This window comes from Mixophyes fleayi, chromosome 6 (genome assembly GCF_038048845.1).
Source record: "Mixophyes fleayi isolate aMixFle1 chromosome 6, aMixFle1.hap1, whole genome shotgun sequence".
Taxonomy (NCBI): domain Eukaryota; kingdom Metazoa; phylum Chordata; class Amphibia; order Anura; family Limnodynastidae; genus Mixophyes; species Mixophyes fleayi.
In genome coordinates, this window is record NC_134407.1 from 91,487,441 (window position 1) to 91,507,164 (window position 19,724).

Genomic DNA, 19,724 nt, shown 5'->3' on the forward strand with positions numbered 1-19,724 from the left:
TCTTCCTGCTGGTGAAGGTGAATGACCAACCCAGTGGGCTGTCACAGTCATATAGTCTTTGGTTTGGCCACTTCCACTTGTCCACATATCTGTGGTTAAGTGGACAGTGGGCAGAATGTCATTTTTCAGCACAATCTCTACATTTTTACACACTTTTTGGTATAGTTGTGGAATTGCTTTACGGGAGCAATGGTGTCGCAATGGAATTCTGTAACACGGACACAAAACCTCAATTAACTGTGAAAAACCAGCTGCGTTTATTTTGGAGATTTGACGCAGATCTAACACGAACATTGCAGCCATGGCGTCTGTGATTCGCTTGGCGACTGGGTGACTGCTGTCATATTTGCTTCCCCTAGCAAATGATTGTTTCACAGTTAATTGCTGAAATGTAGGTATACTCATTTTCATGACCTGCATCTGGGCTGACGATTCACCCCCAGCAGCAGCAACAGCAGCAGCAGCAGTGGGACTAACGCTTTCTTCAGAGGAATCAATAATAGTGCAGGAGTAATCAAACCTTTATAAGTGGGATGCCGGGCTAACTCCGAGTGCTACTGAGGATATTGATGAGGATGGTGTGGTGGGTGTATTTTGTAGCCGTCAGGATGTCGGTGAGCGGAGGGTCTTAGCTGATGATGGAGTGCTTGTAATTTTTTGGGAAGAACTTTCAGCTTTTCCCAACACTTTGCCATGAACTTTCGTTAAATGGCGTAACATAGACGATGTTCCAAGATGGTTAATGTCCCTCCCTCGACTGACTGTGGCTTGACATACACTACAAATGGCTATACAATTGTTGTCTGGATTTGGGTAGAAATAATTCCACACATAAGAAGTGGATTTTTTTGTTTTATGCCCAGGCATGACAATGGCCTTTTTTGTCACGTGCCAGAACTGCTGCAGGACTTACACAAACAACCTCATCCTCATCAACATCCTCATTAGTGCCCTCATCGCCTACACAAATCTTCCCCTCATCCTCTTCTAATTCCAAAGTGGCATCCTCAATTTGTGTATCACCGGCTACACTCGGGCTATTAAGGCGCACATCAGCAGAATGCTCACGATTAGACATCTCACTGTTGGATGGACTTTCCACTGGGATTGGTGTCATTTGTGAATCAGAGCAAACATTATCCTCTAATGCCTTACTGATATATTGCAGCTCAGCTTTGACGCGTAACAGTAGTTGTGCACCAATTGTAGGCTCGGTACATTTTTGGGATCTGCCACTAGTAGCTAAAGGTGAAGGCCTCATTCTCTCTTTGCCACTGCGTGTGTAGAATGGCATGTCGGCAATTTTTTTTTTATCGGCACTTAACTTTTGCTCAGTAACACTTCTTTTTCGCTTCAACACAGTAAAAAATTTTTTTGGTTTTTTTTTTGGACTGATTTCGAAACACTGTGTAGTTTGACATCGCCTTGCCCAGATGACATACTGGGAACACTAACATCAGGACTGGAGACAGAACCTGGTTGCTCATTCTGCTCATATGTGGACTGCTTTGAATCCATTCTCAGCCCAAAGCACTTGTAGTGCTAAAAATTATTTGGTAGATACTGCTGACAGATAGTAATTTTGACAGCCTGAAATATTTATGCACAATTAAGGGGGACACCCCAAAAGCACTGGGGAGTGCAACAAATTATTTGGTAGATACTGCTGACAGATAGAAATTTTGACAGCCAGAAATATTTATGCACAATTAAGGGGGACACCCCAAAAGCACTGGAGAGTGCTAAAAATTATTTGGTAGATACTGCTGACAGATAGTAATTTTGACAGCCAGAAATATTTATGCACAATTATGGGGGACACCCCAAAAGCACTGGGGAGTGCTAAAAATTATTTGGTAGATACTGCTGACAGATAGTAATTTTGACAGCCAGAAATATTTATGCACAATTATGGGGGACACCCCAAAAGCACTGGGGAGTGCTAAAAATTATTTGGTAGATACTGCTGACAGATAGTAATTTTGACAGCCAGAAATATTTATGCATAATTATGGGGGACACCCAAAAAGCTCTTTGAGTGCCAAATATTGAAAAACAAAAACCCTCTATCCTCCTCTCTTCTCTAGCGATTTTTGTTAGCACAATTGGAATCAGAATATTGTATTCTCTGTCCCTGCTCCATTCAGCCTGTGACTACACCCTGCTCTCTCCCTCTGTCAAATGGCGATGGATTGCTGTGGAGGCAGGTTTTTATAATCTTTAAGTATCGCGAGAACCGAACCCCGAGATCCGACGACGTCATGATGACGCTCGGCCTCGATTTGGTTTCCGAGTGGACGGGAGAGCACCAAGCCTACTCAGCTCGGTACTCGGATACCCAAAGTTTGGGTGGGTTCGGTTCTCGGGGAACCGAGCCCGCCCATCTCTACTGGAGAATGACAAGAACACTGCTACCCCTGTTTCTGTGTTAGCAATGGCGCTGGATCTCCTGGGAAGGGAGGTACTTATGCAAATCCAAAACCCGCGAGATCTGACAACGCAATGATGACATTTGCCTCGATTGGGATCCATGGATGCATAAAAGAACCAAGCTGGCTCGCGAGCCTACTTGGAATCCCTAAGTTCGGTTGGGTTCGGTTTTCAGAACACCGAGTCGGAGCATCTCTACTAAAAACTGACCAACTAAGTAAATTGAAACAAATTAAATTTGGAATCTACATTACATTTCAAATGATTACTAAAGTAACAAATGGATTTTATGATCCAACTTATCATACTCCCCAGCGATAATGGTGGGCAGTGGTAAGAGGACACATACCGCTTCGCTAGCCAGTCTTTGTTCAATCTGTACATGCGTGAGTCGGCTCTTTGTAGACTTCAATCGACAAAACTGACATTTTATTTTCTGTAAATTATTCTAAATCATGCAAAGCATTATGTTCAAATAATGTTAATTATATTGAAAATGCCACTAACGCATTGAATATATGAAAATTATATTTATTTATGTCAAGCTGTACAACTTTACAATTCCTCTTTGTAAAAACAAATACATATAGATGTTTAGGTTGTAACAAATTAGATATATACAGTTCTTTACAGAGATGCGCAATTACATATTTTAATAATTCAGGAATCCTATTAATCAGGACTATTAAAATATCTAATGTGTCTACAAAATATTGGATAATGCACTGAGAATTATAAGGGTATTACAAGTCAGGAGGTTTTCTGGGACTATATAAAGGCTTGAAGGCACAGTCTGAGTGCTTTTATTCATACCACAGAAATACAAGGTGACTTTTAATATCCATATTTGCTCTATCTATCTAGTGTCCAGTGACAAGCTGTATTTTTACATATGTTTTGCAGAGAAAGATTTGTTTTATATAATTTCTTGGCAGTCATTTGTGCAAACTAATCCGTTATACTGATCAGAATAATATGCTAATTTTAAGATTCCTGAGAGCAGCACAAATTCTAAGCACAGTATTAAAGCTAGTTGTCTGTTTACATACTAATTAAACATAAGAAATCTTAAAGGTATACTAAAACAGACAAATGTGAAAAAGCAAACTTTCACCCCTCACTCCCTTACCCTGTAAATCATAGCATCATAGTTCCTCTTTTAGAGAGGCAAATGTTCTGACTGCCCTTACCTTGCGTTCCAGTAAAGCTCCATATTTTGTCTGACACCCTGTCCCTGGATGGTATTGCTAACTTGAGTATAGAATGTTTATAATTAGAAAATATCAGCTGCTCCCTAACCTTCTTTAACTCCTGTCCACTACTTTGCTACTGATTAGCTTTCTGGAAGATACTCCCAGAAATTCTCCATAGCAATGGATGGGAGGGGGGGGGCGCCTCGAATTGCGTCATTTTGACCCCACCCCTTCCCGCCCATTAGTCACGCCCCTCTCCCGGACGTCGGCTACTGAAAGTAGGCAAGTATGAATTAATGGGGATTATTCAATTGTTCCCGGTTTCCACGGCATAAAAAGTATTACCGTTATTAAGGTAATACTAAGCCGGATTTCAGCTCGCAGCTCCCTGAGCCGCGAGCTGAAATCCAGCGTGAAAGGTACCGTGATAACGGTATTTATGCGCACTATTACCGTAGTGATGGTAATAGTGTGCACGCCGCGTTACTTTGGCCAGTAACGCCAACAATTGAATATGCCCCATAGTGTTTAATGGATTTTTCTAAATGAGCTCAGTTTTTAATCTATAGTCAAATTGAGGCATCTCAAATGCTCAAAACACCCTTCCCATTAGGTTAGCTGTTCCTCTATTACACCCAATGGGTTATGGTTTGTTCTGTGGGATGATTACTGAGCCAATGAAAAATGTATTCACTTGTGCCTTATTAATGAAATACTGAAACTATGACCTGTCGGGACCTGAGAAATCCTGTTTTAGGTTTTGTTCAGATGAGCACTAAACTACCTTGCACACATTTCAAGTGAAACACTATGAATGAGCAAGCTCTGGGAAAATGCTGCAAGCATCAGTACAATTGATCCCTATGCTGACACATGGTTACTATTCACACAGTGAAAAATAAAATGATGGTCCTGACCAATTGTAATCAAACAGCACATTTTGTTGTGTTTGTGTACATTGTGTAATTGCAACATTGTGTTCTTAGCTGCTGCCCATGTTAACACCGGACACTTGTAAGCATGGATAGTGATAAACCCCATGCCTAATGTGTATCCTCAAAGATTTTATCATGTCTAGTATATGTTCTATTTAGATAATATCCTGTACTGATTCAGTTAAAAACCACCACATAATATGTATTCTATAAAAGTGATATTTTTTTTCGAACACTTTACTAAACCACAACCATGTTTTTAATGATTGGCAAAAAATAGGAAGTTTGGTGATATAACATTTTAGAAAATGGAGTACAAAAACTGACAATCCAATAGACAAGATAAGGCACAATTTCATTTCCCCTCTTTTATAGAATCTCCCAAATGTGCAGTGTATCAGACTCTGCTTTTAACACAATATAATATATTTATTTGTGCTTCTAAGAAGAGATACACAAAACATACAATGTTAGTGAAGCTCGAGGACAGGTTTGAGAGCAACGTTGCTCATAATCCCACTACATCTCCATGTATTTCCAAACTATAATCTTTCCTGTATTGTACATGTCAGAGTTCCCACAGACTCTAAAGCACATTTATCCTCCTCTTTGCCAGTTGCGTTGCAGAGAAAATAAAGAACTCATGCATACCCCAGCTAAGATAGAGTACGTACAACTGAGTATTCAGCCAATGTTACCCCTTCATATGGATTGGGACAAAATGCAGCTCAAATTAAACTTTAAAAAAGAGCCATTGACCGCTGTGAGGAAGGCAAGGGTAGTTTACACAGCCACTCAGGTTAATGCAAGCTGCATCTATGCTCCATCTAGCATTCATCCCTAACAACACTTGTAATCATAGGAATAAATTATTCATTTTTAATGCATTGTTGCATTGTGTAACGCCCATGTCCATGTATGCATAGAAGGTTGCAGATAATGAACCAGGATGCTTTATGGTGACTTGAAATTTGCTTGTGATGTACTGAGCATTATTTAAAATAAATAAGGTGTATTTTATCTGGTCTTAAGATGGGTTTGCTACAAATGCAGTGTTGCTATTTAAAACATTTATTAAATACACATACTACATGGTTGCATTGCAATTACTTCATATGCAACATTATCTTCATAGTTGCATGCAGAGCCGGATTTAGACCTCATGGGGCCCTAGGCAAGATACTGGTTTGGGGCCCCCTCACTGAAAAAATCCATAGCACTATAGTTTTGTAGCATAACATATACTCCTATTCAGGGGCTGGCTGGCAAACTTTAGCCTGGGGGGGCAAGCATATAGCACTGGTCCATAAGTAGTGTCCCATTTTTAAAGGGTGGTCTCACCGCCGGCCCTGGGAGGGCCCTCTGGGGACCGCTGGGCCCTAGGCAATTGCCTAGGTTGGCTAGTGGTAAATCCGGCCCTGGTTGCATGCATGCAGCTACACTGATTGTGATAAAGTGGTGCAGAGCATATATTCCATGTGTCTAGTTAACATTGCTGATCTGGTTAGAACCAGTGGTCTAAGAGGGGGTGTATACGGTGGTATGCCATACCGCCACTTCTCTTACTGCCTTCATTGTAATTCTATCAAATTCCATTCACTATCATTCCCATTAAGTTTTCCCTCCTGCCATCGACCACTCGTTAGCCTGCATTAGCCTGTAGTTTTAAGCAAAGAGTTTGTGCTTTATAATTGTTGCAGGTATTCTTTATAACATTTGCATCTACATGTTTACTCTTCATATATAGTTTGGCCGACAACAGTTGTTATGGCAGCTACACACATAAAGATATATATTTTTTGGACAGTACACAATATTAGTGTAACAACTATAGATCAGATCTTCTCTGTTGCAGATAGATGTTTCCTCAGGTGTGTAATAAAATCATCTTGTGATTGTGCCAGTGCTTGGTCTGTTACAGACTTGGGTATCCAGCCCTATCAAAATAAAATGTAAAACAAGAATCATTTACTGTTTACTCTTTATTACCTATTTTATGAAGCAAAGTTCCATTATATTAAAAAAACAGTCACAAATATAGATGGCAAGAGGTTGTCAGAAATTAACATATTAAAGTTAAAGTGATTGCCCCCATCCTCAAAATAAGTTCTATTTTTACAGTGAAGCTGTTACCTGCACAAAAAACCTTAGATGTCTACTCTCCTGTAGTGTGATACTCCCCAATTAGTGAGAGACCTCTCAGATTAATGAGAGTGCGCACAATTCTTCTAATAGCGCTTAAGATATGTGGTGCCATGACGCAAACCCTGCCATTAAGCCCCATCCACCAGAATGATGACGGGATTCTCCCAACCATTTTTATTCACAACTCGCATCATCAAGTCCTGCCCACCTCATCTTTTCCTACCATGCCTATGGTTTTCCTGGAAGTAGAAATGCTCAAACTGGTTTGTTGAGTCGGTTGAAAATTTGGTGGAATTTCTCAAATTTTAGATTGATTAAAAATAATGAGCTAAATTTGAGAAGGTCTAACAGGTTTAGCCATAATTGAGCCGCTTTGACCATGTTCAGACCCATTTCAGCTACTGCACACATGGTCAAGCTAGTTCAAACATATTCAAGTATAAATTATACATTAAGTTTTTTTAATTGGAAATCTCAAATATGAACGCCAAACTTCGAACACAGAAGTGTCCGCAATTCAAATGAAAAAATGTAAAATATTTTTTATTATGTAAAATAATTACTTAAATAGTGTCTGCATTTAATAATCAAATTTTGAACCAGTTTGAAAATTTCAAGCATCTCCATGTGGAGTCAATGTTGGGAAAGTAGGATAGATTCAACTACAAAAGCATTTTTAAAACAACATGCAAACAGTTGCCTAGCTTGTGATGTTTAAAAAAATATATAACTTACATTTTATATACTCTTCACTAATGCATAATATAATTTTTTTACACTAAAAAGCAGCTGCATAATCTGTCTCCTCTCTAACTTGTGTACCACAACCGTTATTAGACAGGAACTAGTAGAACAATAGGGAGGAAACTAAAACATTTCTAGACCTAATATTAATCAAGATATGGAATTAAGATGTTCAGTAAGAAAATGTTTATCCATGGTGATGGGTAACTAATTCTATTAAAGGACACTGTTTCCTGGAGTTTCTAATGCTGCATCCTTGTCCTTCCTTCATAGTAAATTATTATAATATGAAGAGAATTCTAGATGTACATAAATGTTTGAAGATAAAAGATTTACCTTGAAGTCCAGACTCAGAAGCCAGGTGAATTGAGTTTTTTTACTGTCACCATCGAGGGGGCTGAGAACAATACAGGTGAGACCGGCTTCAGCTCTGCTCAGAGATACGAAAATTACGTAAATGCATGTAGAATGTATAACAGTTTACTTTACATATACAATTTTCACAATTAGGGAGCAAAAAAGTTTACACCAATAACTGTCAGATCTGTTTTTAACATGAGGTCTGTTAGCATGGGTATCCACAGGGTATCCACAGAAAAGTCTTTAGCAGCAAAGGGGTTGTCAAAATTGGGACCTGGCCATGAAGGGGGTGAGTGCAGCACTTTAGCGGTTCCCTACGTATTTATAGCAATGCAGCGACTGCAGGTCCTGGTGCAGGAGTGATTGTATGTACTGCATTAATACTCTTATACAGAGCCGCCACCAGAACCACAGTGTGGACAGAACTGGAGCTAGCACTAGGTGAATTTGGGTACACCATGGTGTTGGGGACATCTAAAACATTGAGTTAGTGACATGATGTCACCAGGGTGCCCCAAGATTGAGCGTTGGCTACTGACATGGAGGGTCAGCAGCTGGCAGATTATTATGTGTAAAGCTGTCGATTGCTGCCTCTCCTTCATATCTGTAATGGGTACTAGTGGAGGAAATAGGACGTTTGCCATGTGCCTGAGAGGGGGGGCACACACAACCAATGCATTGGTTCGGAGTGTGGTCATGGTACCCAGCTCCTCTCGTGCCAATGTCATGCTCTAAGCACTGGGACTAATGGAAGTTGTTAGCAAAGTTTACTCTTTTGCTTGAGCAACATCTATCAACATGTCTGCCAATGTCAATAAAAATAAGAGTTTAGAAAAATAAACAAAAAAAACAAACATTTCTGTCCTTATAACTTCTTCAGTCCTTTATTAAAAGGACATGTATTTGCTATCTCTATTCTCATGAGATCTAGGCTACTACACTTCGGGGATTGTTCTGAATATTTAACATAACCATGGGAAATTTATGGCAAAGTATATTTTTTTAGTGATTTCTGATTGTTTTTTCCTGAAATTCCTAAAATTTGCTGGGATAGACTAAGGAATTAAATAAGTAATTGTTTGCAAAACCAGTGCAGCAGAAGACCATGAAAATAGGTCTGGCCATAGAAGTGTAAATCACGTCCAGTTTTAAACTGCCAACAATGTCAATTCATGAGCTTTAATTTGCTAGCTAGAAAGAACAGCAACAGCTGATGTATTCTTGTTTCCCATGTACTGAGATGTACAAGTCGCTCTAGACAACAGCTGTACCATTTAGGTATCTGCAAGTTAACTAGGTGACAGTTTCTCTTTGGCTGTGTCAATAGTAAGAGGGGTTTTAAAAATTATTCTAATCACTAGTTGCATTTTATTTAAATAAACACAATCAAGTGTTAATTTAAAATCATTGCAGTTTCACTACAAAGCTGCTGTTATTATTATTTGTTATGATGATCCTTTTTAGTATTTTCGGTCAGTCTGTATTCTTTAACCTACCTTTTCTGTTATAACTTGTGTGATGACAATGAAGAGTGTTTAAAATCTCCTGACAAATTGCAATATATTTAAAGGGGCTCTGTAAGTAAGTAAATAGTGAAGTAGTAATTCTCACTACAGTTTCTAAGTGGAAAGATGGTGTTTTCTCACACTCCTGTAACTGTATATTACTGCACAACTGCCACTGATAATCTGGGCAGGGATTTGACTTTAGCTCTGTCCCATCATGGCTTGGACTACATTATCATAGCCATATTCAGAGGTATGCGGTGTAAATCCAAGTATAACCAAACCAGAGAGTCAGCATAGCAAGTGGATCATACACTGTGAGAAGACAATGTTTTATCACCGGACAATGTGGACTAATGAATGTAAGTACTACTACTTTACTATGTGCTGGTCAGGGGCAGTATGCAGCTATTGTCTAAGTTTGGATGGAGAACCTCTTAAAGGGAAAGCCTCTCAGAATGCAGCAGGAAGTATATATGAAATCAAGCAAGTTTTTTTAATCGAAGGCATTTACTCTTCAATTGTACCTGATTTTACACAACAGTTAATAAATGTAACTTGTAAGAGAAGATTAAATGTAGCTGTAAACATTACCCATAGTGTCAGAATGACTTTTGTCATATATTAATCGACCTTACCAGTACAGGTATTCTATAGTTATGGAACATATCCTTTTTGTTATTTTTTCTTAAATACTTTCAAACGAATGCCACATAAAGGCAGTTATATATGCTAGATAATATAACTCCAATGTAATTTTTGTTGACAGGGCCAAAGACCAAATGAAGCATTAGAATCTAATAGGAAAAAATACTACTGAGCGCTGAAAATGGCTGTGTTACCTTAAAGTGGCTTGGGTTCTTGTCTTGTCAATCATGGTGTATTTTATAAGTCTGTGTACAGATTGCCATAAGTGAGGGTGTATACAAAAGAGACCCAGATGGCCATGTGTCCATTCATATTTTGTTGTAGACCACGTTTAACATTTCCATCAAAACTATGGTGTATTTCTTTTGTAAATACATTTTGGTCTGAAAGGGATAAGCCCAGCAAGCCTTAGGAATTACAAGTTTGAGTAAGAAATGTATGTACCTTATTATTCCTTTTTGAGGGGGCATTAACTGGGAATGGGTTGCAGTTCCAATAAGATATAAAGATGATCCTTTTCTGCAGCAATGCCGTACACTGACAAAATCCCTCTGACTGACTATATTTAGGGGAATCTGTGCTGTCACTTCTCTAGTCAGTAGGGTGTTTCTTCCAATTCTCTGAAGGATCTGCAGGAAATAGAACATTTAGGGTGTAAATTACACTTAATAGCAAATTGATGACTCCATTGCAATGTTCAAATCTTAAATGAACAGTTTAAATCAGGCCTGTCCAACCTGCGGCCCTCCAAGTGTTGTGAAACTACAAGTCCCAGCATGCTTTGCCAGTAGACAACCTGTTGATAGCTGGAAGGGCCTGCTGGGACTTGTAGTTTCACAACATCTGGAGGGCCGCAGGTTGGACAGGCCTGGTTTAAATGCACCTGTCTTCTAAGTACAATGGAGGCAGAGATTCCACTGGCTGGATCTGCTGATGAATAAATATGAATTTACTAAAGAAGCATTAATTTTTGCCTCAATACAGTTAATTTATGAAGCTAACCTACTGCACAAGCGCACTTTTGTAATACTACACACCAGCTATTGCACTGTTGCACAATTGCAGCTGGTTTCACATGGAAGTATATGACTATGTCGCACAAGAGTGCAAATATTTGCATTATTTTATATAAAGTGTAGGGTGGATTGGGGGCTTTGCTTGTTGATAATGTGCTTCTGCAAAATAAAGATTTTGTTTTGTGGGGATTAGATTTTAAATTAGATAAATGGACAAAGAGGATGCATTTACTGGGGGTTCACTGCTTTTCAGGTGGACACTCATTAGTATACTGTGGGTTTGAAAGAGTGGAGATGTTGCCTATGGCAACCAATCAGTTTCTAGCTATCATTTATTTAGTACATTCTACAAAATGATAGCTAGAATCTGTTTGGTTGCTATAGCCAACATCTTCACATTTTCAAACCTTCAGTTTAGTAAATATACCCCTCAGTCTTTTCCTTTTGTGGGAAAATGCATTTATAGGGGAATTTTAAATTATGTAATACAAAGCTTCAAACAAAAAAACAACATCTAAAATAAATACAGTCCAGATATCTCCTTACTCTTATGATTACCTTAAGACAATAGGCTAAACTGATCAGCATTTTAAGAGGAAAAATGGGGGTGTTAATAGGTTGGACTTTGTAGTTATGTTCCACTCTTTTCACATTATGTATTTTTAGGTGTACCTGCAAAACTAGGAACACATCCAAGGATTGTGAAGTGGGTATGCATCTTTAAAGCAGCAATACCACAAAGAAGGGTTAATTATTTTTTTTACATAGCAAGTTAATGCCTTGTATTATTATCTCCTTTTCAAAATCTCTATGGAAGTTACACCATATACACAGGCACCCATAATATCATGTGAAGGCAAATGGGGGAAGAGGTTACAGTACGCAGGGCAGACAGACTCCTGAGGGGCATTTCTAAGCCTATCTGCTCACTACATCATGTGCCTTGTGACTATGGTTGCCATGGTAGTCCATGCCACTGTGCAGTATTATAAATCATTAATAGCAGCCTCAAGAAATAAACAAAAAATGGTAAATGCTAACATTCTTCTTATAGCCTGGCACAGTGATTTATGTTAAAAGAAAACTCACCTATTTTTTTACAGGCTTGTTGCTTTTAATTGGCTTGGGAAAGTAGCTACTGGTGCACATAAAGAAACATTACAGGCTCGCCCTTGTTGCAGTATGTACATAAAATTTAGTGATGTCACTAGTTCCTTGTGATTTAATTGTTTGTATTTTCAGGAATACTGGTTCATTGCCGCCTCCATTTTTTTTGTAGGTGACAGGTGAACTAAATGAAATCAAATATTTAACTTAAACTTGTTACTTAATGCACAGACTTTACAATTCGGGTTTTATTTTGTCATAAACACTGCTGTCAATGCTTAAGTGTGTACGCTCTCCCACTGGCGACAAAGCAGAGGAATTATTACCTTATTACCTGCACTTTACTGATGCTCGGGTTCCATTGATCCATATGTTCCAGTTTTTCGAAGAGCTGAGTGTAGATTTGTTCAGGTGGGGAGTCGATTACAGCTTCTGCACGAAATACTTTTCCTAACTTCGGGAATGTTTTGCTGAGAATCCAATTGGCATTTTTCTGCAGAAAATAATAATTACTTGCAAATGTATACTTGCTATAAAACACTATTCCTAATGTCTGTAGCTAATATCATGCTACAGGCAACATCTCCACTTTCCCTTTTTTAGATGGTTTGATAAATCTACCTATATAGGACTTATTCCTGATGATATTTTAATTACAGTTTTCTCATTGTTAATGTCCTGGATATGTTCTAATATTTCTATAAAGACCACCTGCACAATAAAAAGTTAATACTTGTATTCTGTAAGTTGGATATACTTGTCGCTAATCTTTTTACTTTAGTGGCATATTTAAAATGCTAAAAAACAGATTATGCTAAAGTTCAGTAAACATGTCATGACAGGGTTTATACATAGTACATAATTGCCTACTCTCCCGGTATGTCTGTGAATTTTTGGGAGCTTTCCCGGACTCCCAGAAGAGCAGGGCAACCTCTCAAATATTGCCCACTTTGCTGGTGAAGTGGGTGGGGGCCAGGGATATTGTGTCATCCTGGCTCCACCCCATGCTATAATAGGCCGAAATTGGAGTTATAGAGCAAGGGGTGGAGACTAATGACATGATTAGCATGGTCACGTCTCCAAGACACGGGCAACTTTGCAGATCTCCCGGAGGGGTGATCTCCACAAGTAGGCAAGTATGACCTAGTATTCAGTTCCTTGGTACATATACCTGGTGCATTTCAGCCTGCCAGCCTTCCTGTTGGAGCATTGTCAGTGCCTTGTGAAGTGTGTCCTCAGCTTGAGTCACATGAACCAATTCTCTGCTGGAAACCATTGCTGTCTCTGTAAGATCAGGGACTGTACTAATTCCTGTAAAAGCATAGACAAATGTAACTAAATGTACTGGAGGGCTATGCACCTAGACTGTGGTAATAACTATGCTTGTTACACAATGAATGGAATATAATTGGGGAACCCTAAGAGGGTTAAGAGATGAGAAACCTAAACAATAAATGGAATAAAAGGGTTAAAATTATTAAGAGGGATTAGCAAAACTAGGTTTGATTATTTGAGAAAAGGTACTTTATGGGTGACTTGGTTTTTCTAGCAAACATTTTGTACCAAAATGCTTACAGAGGACACGGAGTCATCAGTTTCACCATCAGAATAAGAAGGGTTTATTTACTGTAGCTATAAGCTAGTAGTGGACAATATGGGGGTGACTCACCAATTCTGCCTTGCTCAGAATTTGTAGTCTATAAATAGAGCTGGGACAATGATCATTGTGGTCTCTAGTGTGGCTGCTATATAATAAAGCAGGATACTAGATTGAACAAAAAGGAAAGGAGAATTCATGCTCTGTAGATTTGCAGAAGAATATTGGTGTTGTAATCGCTTGCAAAACATCTGCCTGCCATTTATAAGAATGCATTAACATTGTCCTCTGGAAAATGTGACATTTGGCAGTACACCTGTGAACCTGCTGGTTGCTCTGGAAACTGTGACAGTTAGTGAACTCTCCCTGTGCACCTGCTAGGTGATTTGCAGCCACATATATCAGTGCGTCTTGCGGGGACCTCAATCACGAACTGCTGCTTTATGTAATTATTTACTTATCCTTGCTTTGTTTACAACAAACATTCCAAGAGGCCGCCCTCGAGGACGTAAACGTGGTGGAACCCTTACAGGTTGCCCAGAGCACGCAGTTCAAAGATCTTACAGTCAAGAATATTATCGTCACAATCAACGTATAACAAATTCTTTACTTCCTTTAATATAGTGATTTATAATATAGTTATTTATTCATGATGCTCAGTTGTTAACATTTCTACATGTAATGTAGAGTATAAAAAAGGTATTGAATTTTGTTAATAAAGTAATTTAGTCATTACAATTCAGTTTAATTTAAGGTGGTTACCGCTGGGTTTCCCTAGTTGTCCTTATTCTCAGCAATAAATTAAAATAAATTTAGGAAAAGAAAGATACATCTATCTTTAACAACATATCATCAGGCATTGAGATGTAAGACAAACAAGTGTTACAAGCTATAACAAACAACATTGACAATTCAATGTGATGGAGCATAAGGCTTAGAAAAGGACTGACAGGGAAAAAAAGAAGGAAAGAGTTGTGGGCCGCAGGTGAAGGGGTCATATGTTACACTGGGGCCACCAGTTGCCTATCACTGCCTTGAAATATGACACACAGTTGTACCAAATCAGAGAGCAGGGCTGTGTGATATCCAAGGGCAACACAAATAAATAAACACTGTTCCTGAGAATTTAAATACATAACTGAAAAGTGGAGAAAGAGAATAAAGCAATGTATTTTGTAAAAGTTACTAGAAGACGTACAAAATCTCTAAAAGTTTACTGTATAGTGTTATTGCATTGAATAAAGAAAGCTATTTTGGGTACTAGGGTAATTTAAAATATACCATATAAGACTTGTTTCACAGAAAGTCCTCGGATATACAAGAAAAACATTTAAAAAATGGTCTTTAAATACTATTGATTTAATGCTGTAAGGAATGACTTACCTAATTTCACACATATGATTCTCTGCAGAGAATGTGGAATATTTGGAAAGAAGCTATAAGCCTTTTTTACAATAAATGTTGACATTTCTTTTCCAAAAGCACCAACAGCAGGTCGTTGCAGACCTACAAACAAATCAATAAATAATATTACTTTAAAAATTCAGTAAAAATGAACTTGTAATTCTTACATAATACCACATTGGTGAAAGATCAAGTAAGACTGTCTTTGTCTTATTGACACAGGTAAATAGACACTTATTCATTTCATTCCCCACCCTAAAGTTTGCTGATAAATTTGCTCCCTCTTTTTTGCTGCAGTAAATGAAGGTGTAGACAGCCGAAATGGAAAACAAATGATAAAAATAATAATTCCATTAAAAAAATATAGCATTACATATGGTTAAGATTTTTAACATTGTAAAGAAGCAGCAAATTCATTCAGGTTAATTCATGTTGACTTGTCAAATGTGACATGATATAACCTGTCTTTCAAATCCCTGTCCATGGTGCTGATAAAGGTGATGGGACTACACAAGGTTAACCGATTTCACCATACATTTTGAAATGTATTACCCTTATTACTCTCAAAGAACAGGGTAGGAGAGGATAAGGAACACCAAATTTTCTCACCAGAAAACCACAAAATTCTGGGTTGATGATACTTTCCCTCAGTGTAACATTAAAGTAAATGGAGAACACTGTTTCCATATGACACCACAGTGATTCCGTTTTCAAAACACTACACCCCTGATCGCCCTAGAGAGGACACAAAATATAGCATCCTGCCGGTACTGATAGCCTGGCTTTTTAGCAGCTGTACAAAGTTCTCCTACAGTCTAGTTTCATCTATAGCTCAAAGTGCTCCTACTGTGAGCTGTGAGGAGTTTGTATGTTCTCCCTGTGTTTGCGTGGGTTTCCTCCGGGTGCTCCGGTTTCCTCCCACACTCCAAAAACATACTAGTAGGTTAATTGGCTGCAATTAAAAAATTGACCCTAGTGTCTACCTGTCTCCCTCTCTGTGTGTGTGAGTGTCTATATTAGGGCATTTAGACTGTAAGCTCCAATGGGGCAGGGACAGATGTGAATGAGTTCTCTGTACAGCGCTGCGGAATCAGTGGCGCTATATAAATAAATGGTGATGATGATGATGATGATGAAGGAAGCCAGTCAGGGAGAGAGCATAGTGTAAATAAACAATGCTTTATTGTATACACAAAGCAGTAAGTAATAAAGAAAAAGAGGCAATTAAGAACCTGGTGACATGTTCTCTTTAAGGAGGATATAGTTATCTATTTTATGTGGAGATAATTGCGTCCAGCAGTCTTACTCAGCCTGACCCAGTGAGTGAATAGATCTAAATTTACCACCAGGTTAAACCATAGAGCTGTGCAGGTTCATTTACAGGACGTAGTGCATATACAGAACTTAAAAATCCAAGAAATTACCAAATATTATATAAAATATGTGTGTTTATGTATATTTTTGTGAGTAGCCATTTAGGGACAATAAGATGAATAGTTACTTCTATTGAGGGGTATGATTGATGGTCAAGCAAAATGACTGTAACATACAAGTCTTTTTTAAAATATGATTTGCATTATGCCAATATGTACTTTGGACAGTTTAATGAGACAACCAGCTCTTCACACTACATGATCTTTAAAGTAGATGGCGTACAGCAAGTACAGGCAACCTGTGACTCCAGAGTCTGCAGCTTACAGTGAAACAGATGGAAAACCACATATTTTAAATCAGAGAAATTGAGATCCTTGGTTATTAACTAACTGCAAGTGACATGCATTACAAACTACTTTTAAGGTGCTTAGGCAACCTGTAGAAAACAGTAAGCAACTTCATTACATGGCAACTTCTGAGACTTGTCGTTCTGCAGCTGCTGAGAATAAACATTTGCTTAACTCATCACAACTATATATACACAAGTTTCACACGCTGTCAAAACTCACTTAATATGAAATTGCAATACAATATGTGGTTTTCATACCCTTTCTGGTCTGCACCTCTCGCATTCAATTTATAGTTTTTACTTCAGTGTCCCAGTATACATAAATCTATAACAACATTAATATAAGATACAATATATTATATCTTATATCATGTTATAACAACATCAATAAAACTTATGTAAATTGTATCACCATTCCCCATATATAAATAACACTTGTCCATAACAACTAATATTATTTATCTCAAACTAAGCAATAAAAACAAATGCTATGAAATAACTAAACAATAAATTTCTAAATTCCAAGTGTTATCGCATTCTAAAAAAGACAGTAATATTATTAGCATTATTTCTGACAAACTGAGATAACAAGGACAAAAATAATCTGAACTTTCAATTAAAAAAATGTGCTTCTATTACAAAAGACTTTGATTTTACTATACCAGTCAGTTTCCGAAGATGCTGGTGAGAAATGCCACAGCACAGCTTGAGAGTTGCAGGAAGCATAATTTTATGGGATGTGCAGTCTGGCCTGCCTCGCTGGAGAGGCTTTGCACACCGCAGTGTCACTATCTTTATAGTTATCCTGAAGGACAGCACCTGATGATAGGCAGCAAGCTTCCAGATTGGAAAGGCGAATGGAGAGAGTCCAAGGCCGGAGAAAGCCCAAAGGGAGGGGAGGAGCGTGGAGAAAAAAGTCATCGGTCACTAGTTCACAAGCCAAACATGTTTCATCTTTACTGTACACATCTGCATGGTAATTGTTATCTGACTTAAAGAGATTTACACGGGTTTCTTCCTTGAGACCTTGAATGAGAGATCTAAAGGTCTTTTCTCAAATTCCCTAGTAATGACATACTTAGACTTTGGAGAATGGTGTGGGAAGATTTAAAATGCAGTTTAACTCACTTAAAACCTAAAAATGAAAAATGATTAAGCGCTCAGCCTGTCAATATTATTTTCAAGGGCAATGCAGTGTCTCAGGAAAATGGGAAAGGAGTGTAGTAGTTACTCTTTTTCCTGCTTGTTTAATCCTAGAATTTTGTGAGTCCTTTTAACACTTTAAACTTCTAGGTGTTTGTGCAGCAAGCTGTTAAAAGACTTGTCTTTTAGTGCATTTTGATAGTCATTGTTGCAGCATGTGAAGGACATGGTGTGGATGATTGGAATCCAGATTACTGGCATTATTTTGTTTGTCCCTTGTTATATATCCTTGGTCAGTGGTCCGACTTGACAGCAACTGATAGATGTTACACAGTTGGAACATGTATGCTCCCTGCAGAGTTAGGCCACACTTCTTTCAAACATTGACATAATTTGGCAATGCATGTAAAGGCCTATACTAACCAATGAGGTACAGCTAAGATCCCCGTTGCTCAGAACCAATGCTACATGCCTGAAAATTAAATTCTTACCTATTACTACACTTCTACAGGTACATACAAAGGTCACAAGAGATACCTGCAGCAAATGAAAGAGAAGTAATTACTTTTTATCTTTGGGTTACAATGAGAATGTCACACACCAGGCTCTCAGGTCCTGTCACTTACCTCTTCACTGCCTTTCCAAGTTGTCCCTGCGATGCTCAGGCTCTGCTGGTTTCAGACCTCTCTGTAAGATGCTGTTTGGCTTGTCACCACTCCAGAGATTTCTCCAGAATCAAGTATGGGCTTGGCCATCTTGGATTCAGTCACATGATTCATCTCAGCCAATCAGGAGATACCAGCCTCTATTTCAGATTCCCTCCAAAACCAGTCGTGGGAGCTGCCATCTTGGATATAGTCACCTGATTCATCTCAGTAATTCAGAGTGCTGCTTCTGCCCAGCTGATTGCAGTCTCCAATCAGGAATCAACAACAACTATAAAAGGACTTCCTGGCACCCTTACCTGTTGTGAGTGCAATGTTGTATTTCAGATGTTAACCTGGTTCCCAGCAGTTTGTAGTCTTGCTATTTATCCAGCGCTGACAGTGCAGTCTGCATTCTGGCTCCAGTCTGATTCCAGCAATCTGGTTCCATCCCCTCAGGTTCTATTCCAGTTACAGCAATCCTCTTCCAGCATTCTGGTCAAAGCTTTCTGGTTCCAGTCTGGTCCAGCAATCCAGTTCCTGTTTGCTCTCCTCTGCTAGTGTTATCACCATCTGCACCAGTCAATTCACTACATGCAGAAGAACAGGCCACCCAGCTTTATACACGTAGTCACCAGTCCAGCTCTAGAGACACAACCCAGTCTGGGTACAGACAGATCCTAAGGTGTGACAGAATGTAGATGAAATTACATTGTATACACCAATTTAGGCCATGGTAAATAATACGAATGTCATTGTGTTCTACTTAGCTTAGTTCTACAATTTAAAATACTAAAATAAAGTACCATGAACAGTAGATTTTTGTTTCTTCATGTAGACAGAAACCATGTTTGGGACTTGTCCCTACCCATAATAATAACATGCACACATTTCACATTCTATCTCATCATGCAACTTTACACATGCACTGAAACTCTGCCTCTCTACTCCACCCCTAAAGTATAACTTGGTTCACCTCAGCACATAGAACCATGGTCTCCAACAAATCAAGTTAGGTATAAACCTCAAATGCTTGCTCCTTACATGTAGCTGGCAGCTCAATGGAGATTCATCCACTGCTTCCCTCCTTTTAGCTCCCCCTAATGCTCAGGAGTACATTCAACACCTGG

At 38.6% G+C, this 19,724-nt stretch overlaps 1 protein-coding gene across 1 annotated transcript; it reads right to left on the reverse strand.

Moving 5' to 3' along the window:
• Window positions 1-6,013: 6,013 nt before the first annotated feature.
• On the reverse strand, window positions 6,014-17,586 carry LOC142160335 (steroidogenic acute regulatory protein, mitochondrial-like). The gene is made up of 7 exons (XM_075215251.1): window positions 17,470-17,586; window positions 15,064-15,186; window positions 13,255-13,394; window positions 12,418-12,576; window positions 10,405-10,589; window positions 7,784-7,877; window positions 6,014-6,495 (listed from the first exon to the last, which is right to left on the reverse strand). Exons 1-7 carry the CDS (start codon window positions 17,531-17,533, stop codon window positions 6,394-6,396), a joined length of 867 nt encoding a protein of 288 aa, XP_075071352.1. The 5' UTR covers window positions 17,534-17,586; the 3' UTR covers window positions 6,014-6,393.
• Between the last annotated feature and the right edge of the window lie 2,138 nt (window positions 17,587-19,724).

What these genes read in the sequence shown, in the direction of transcription:
- LOC142160335 (XM_075215251.1), bottom strand. Translation starts at nt 17,533, where the DNA reads ATGCTTCCTGCAACTCTCAAGCTGTGCTGTGGCATTTCTCACCAGCAT. An exon ending in GGCAGGCTGAAATGCACCAG is followed by an intron (nt 12,577 to 13,254) that starts GTATATGTACCA and finishes TATTTTCTGCAG; the next exon opens with AAAAATGCCAATTGGATTCT. An exon ending in TTCTGAGTCTGGACTTCAAG is followed by an intron (nt 6,496 to 7,783) that starts GTAAATCTTTTA and finishes TTATTTTGATAG; the next exon opens with GGCTGGATACCCAAGTCTGT.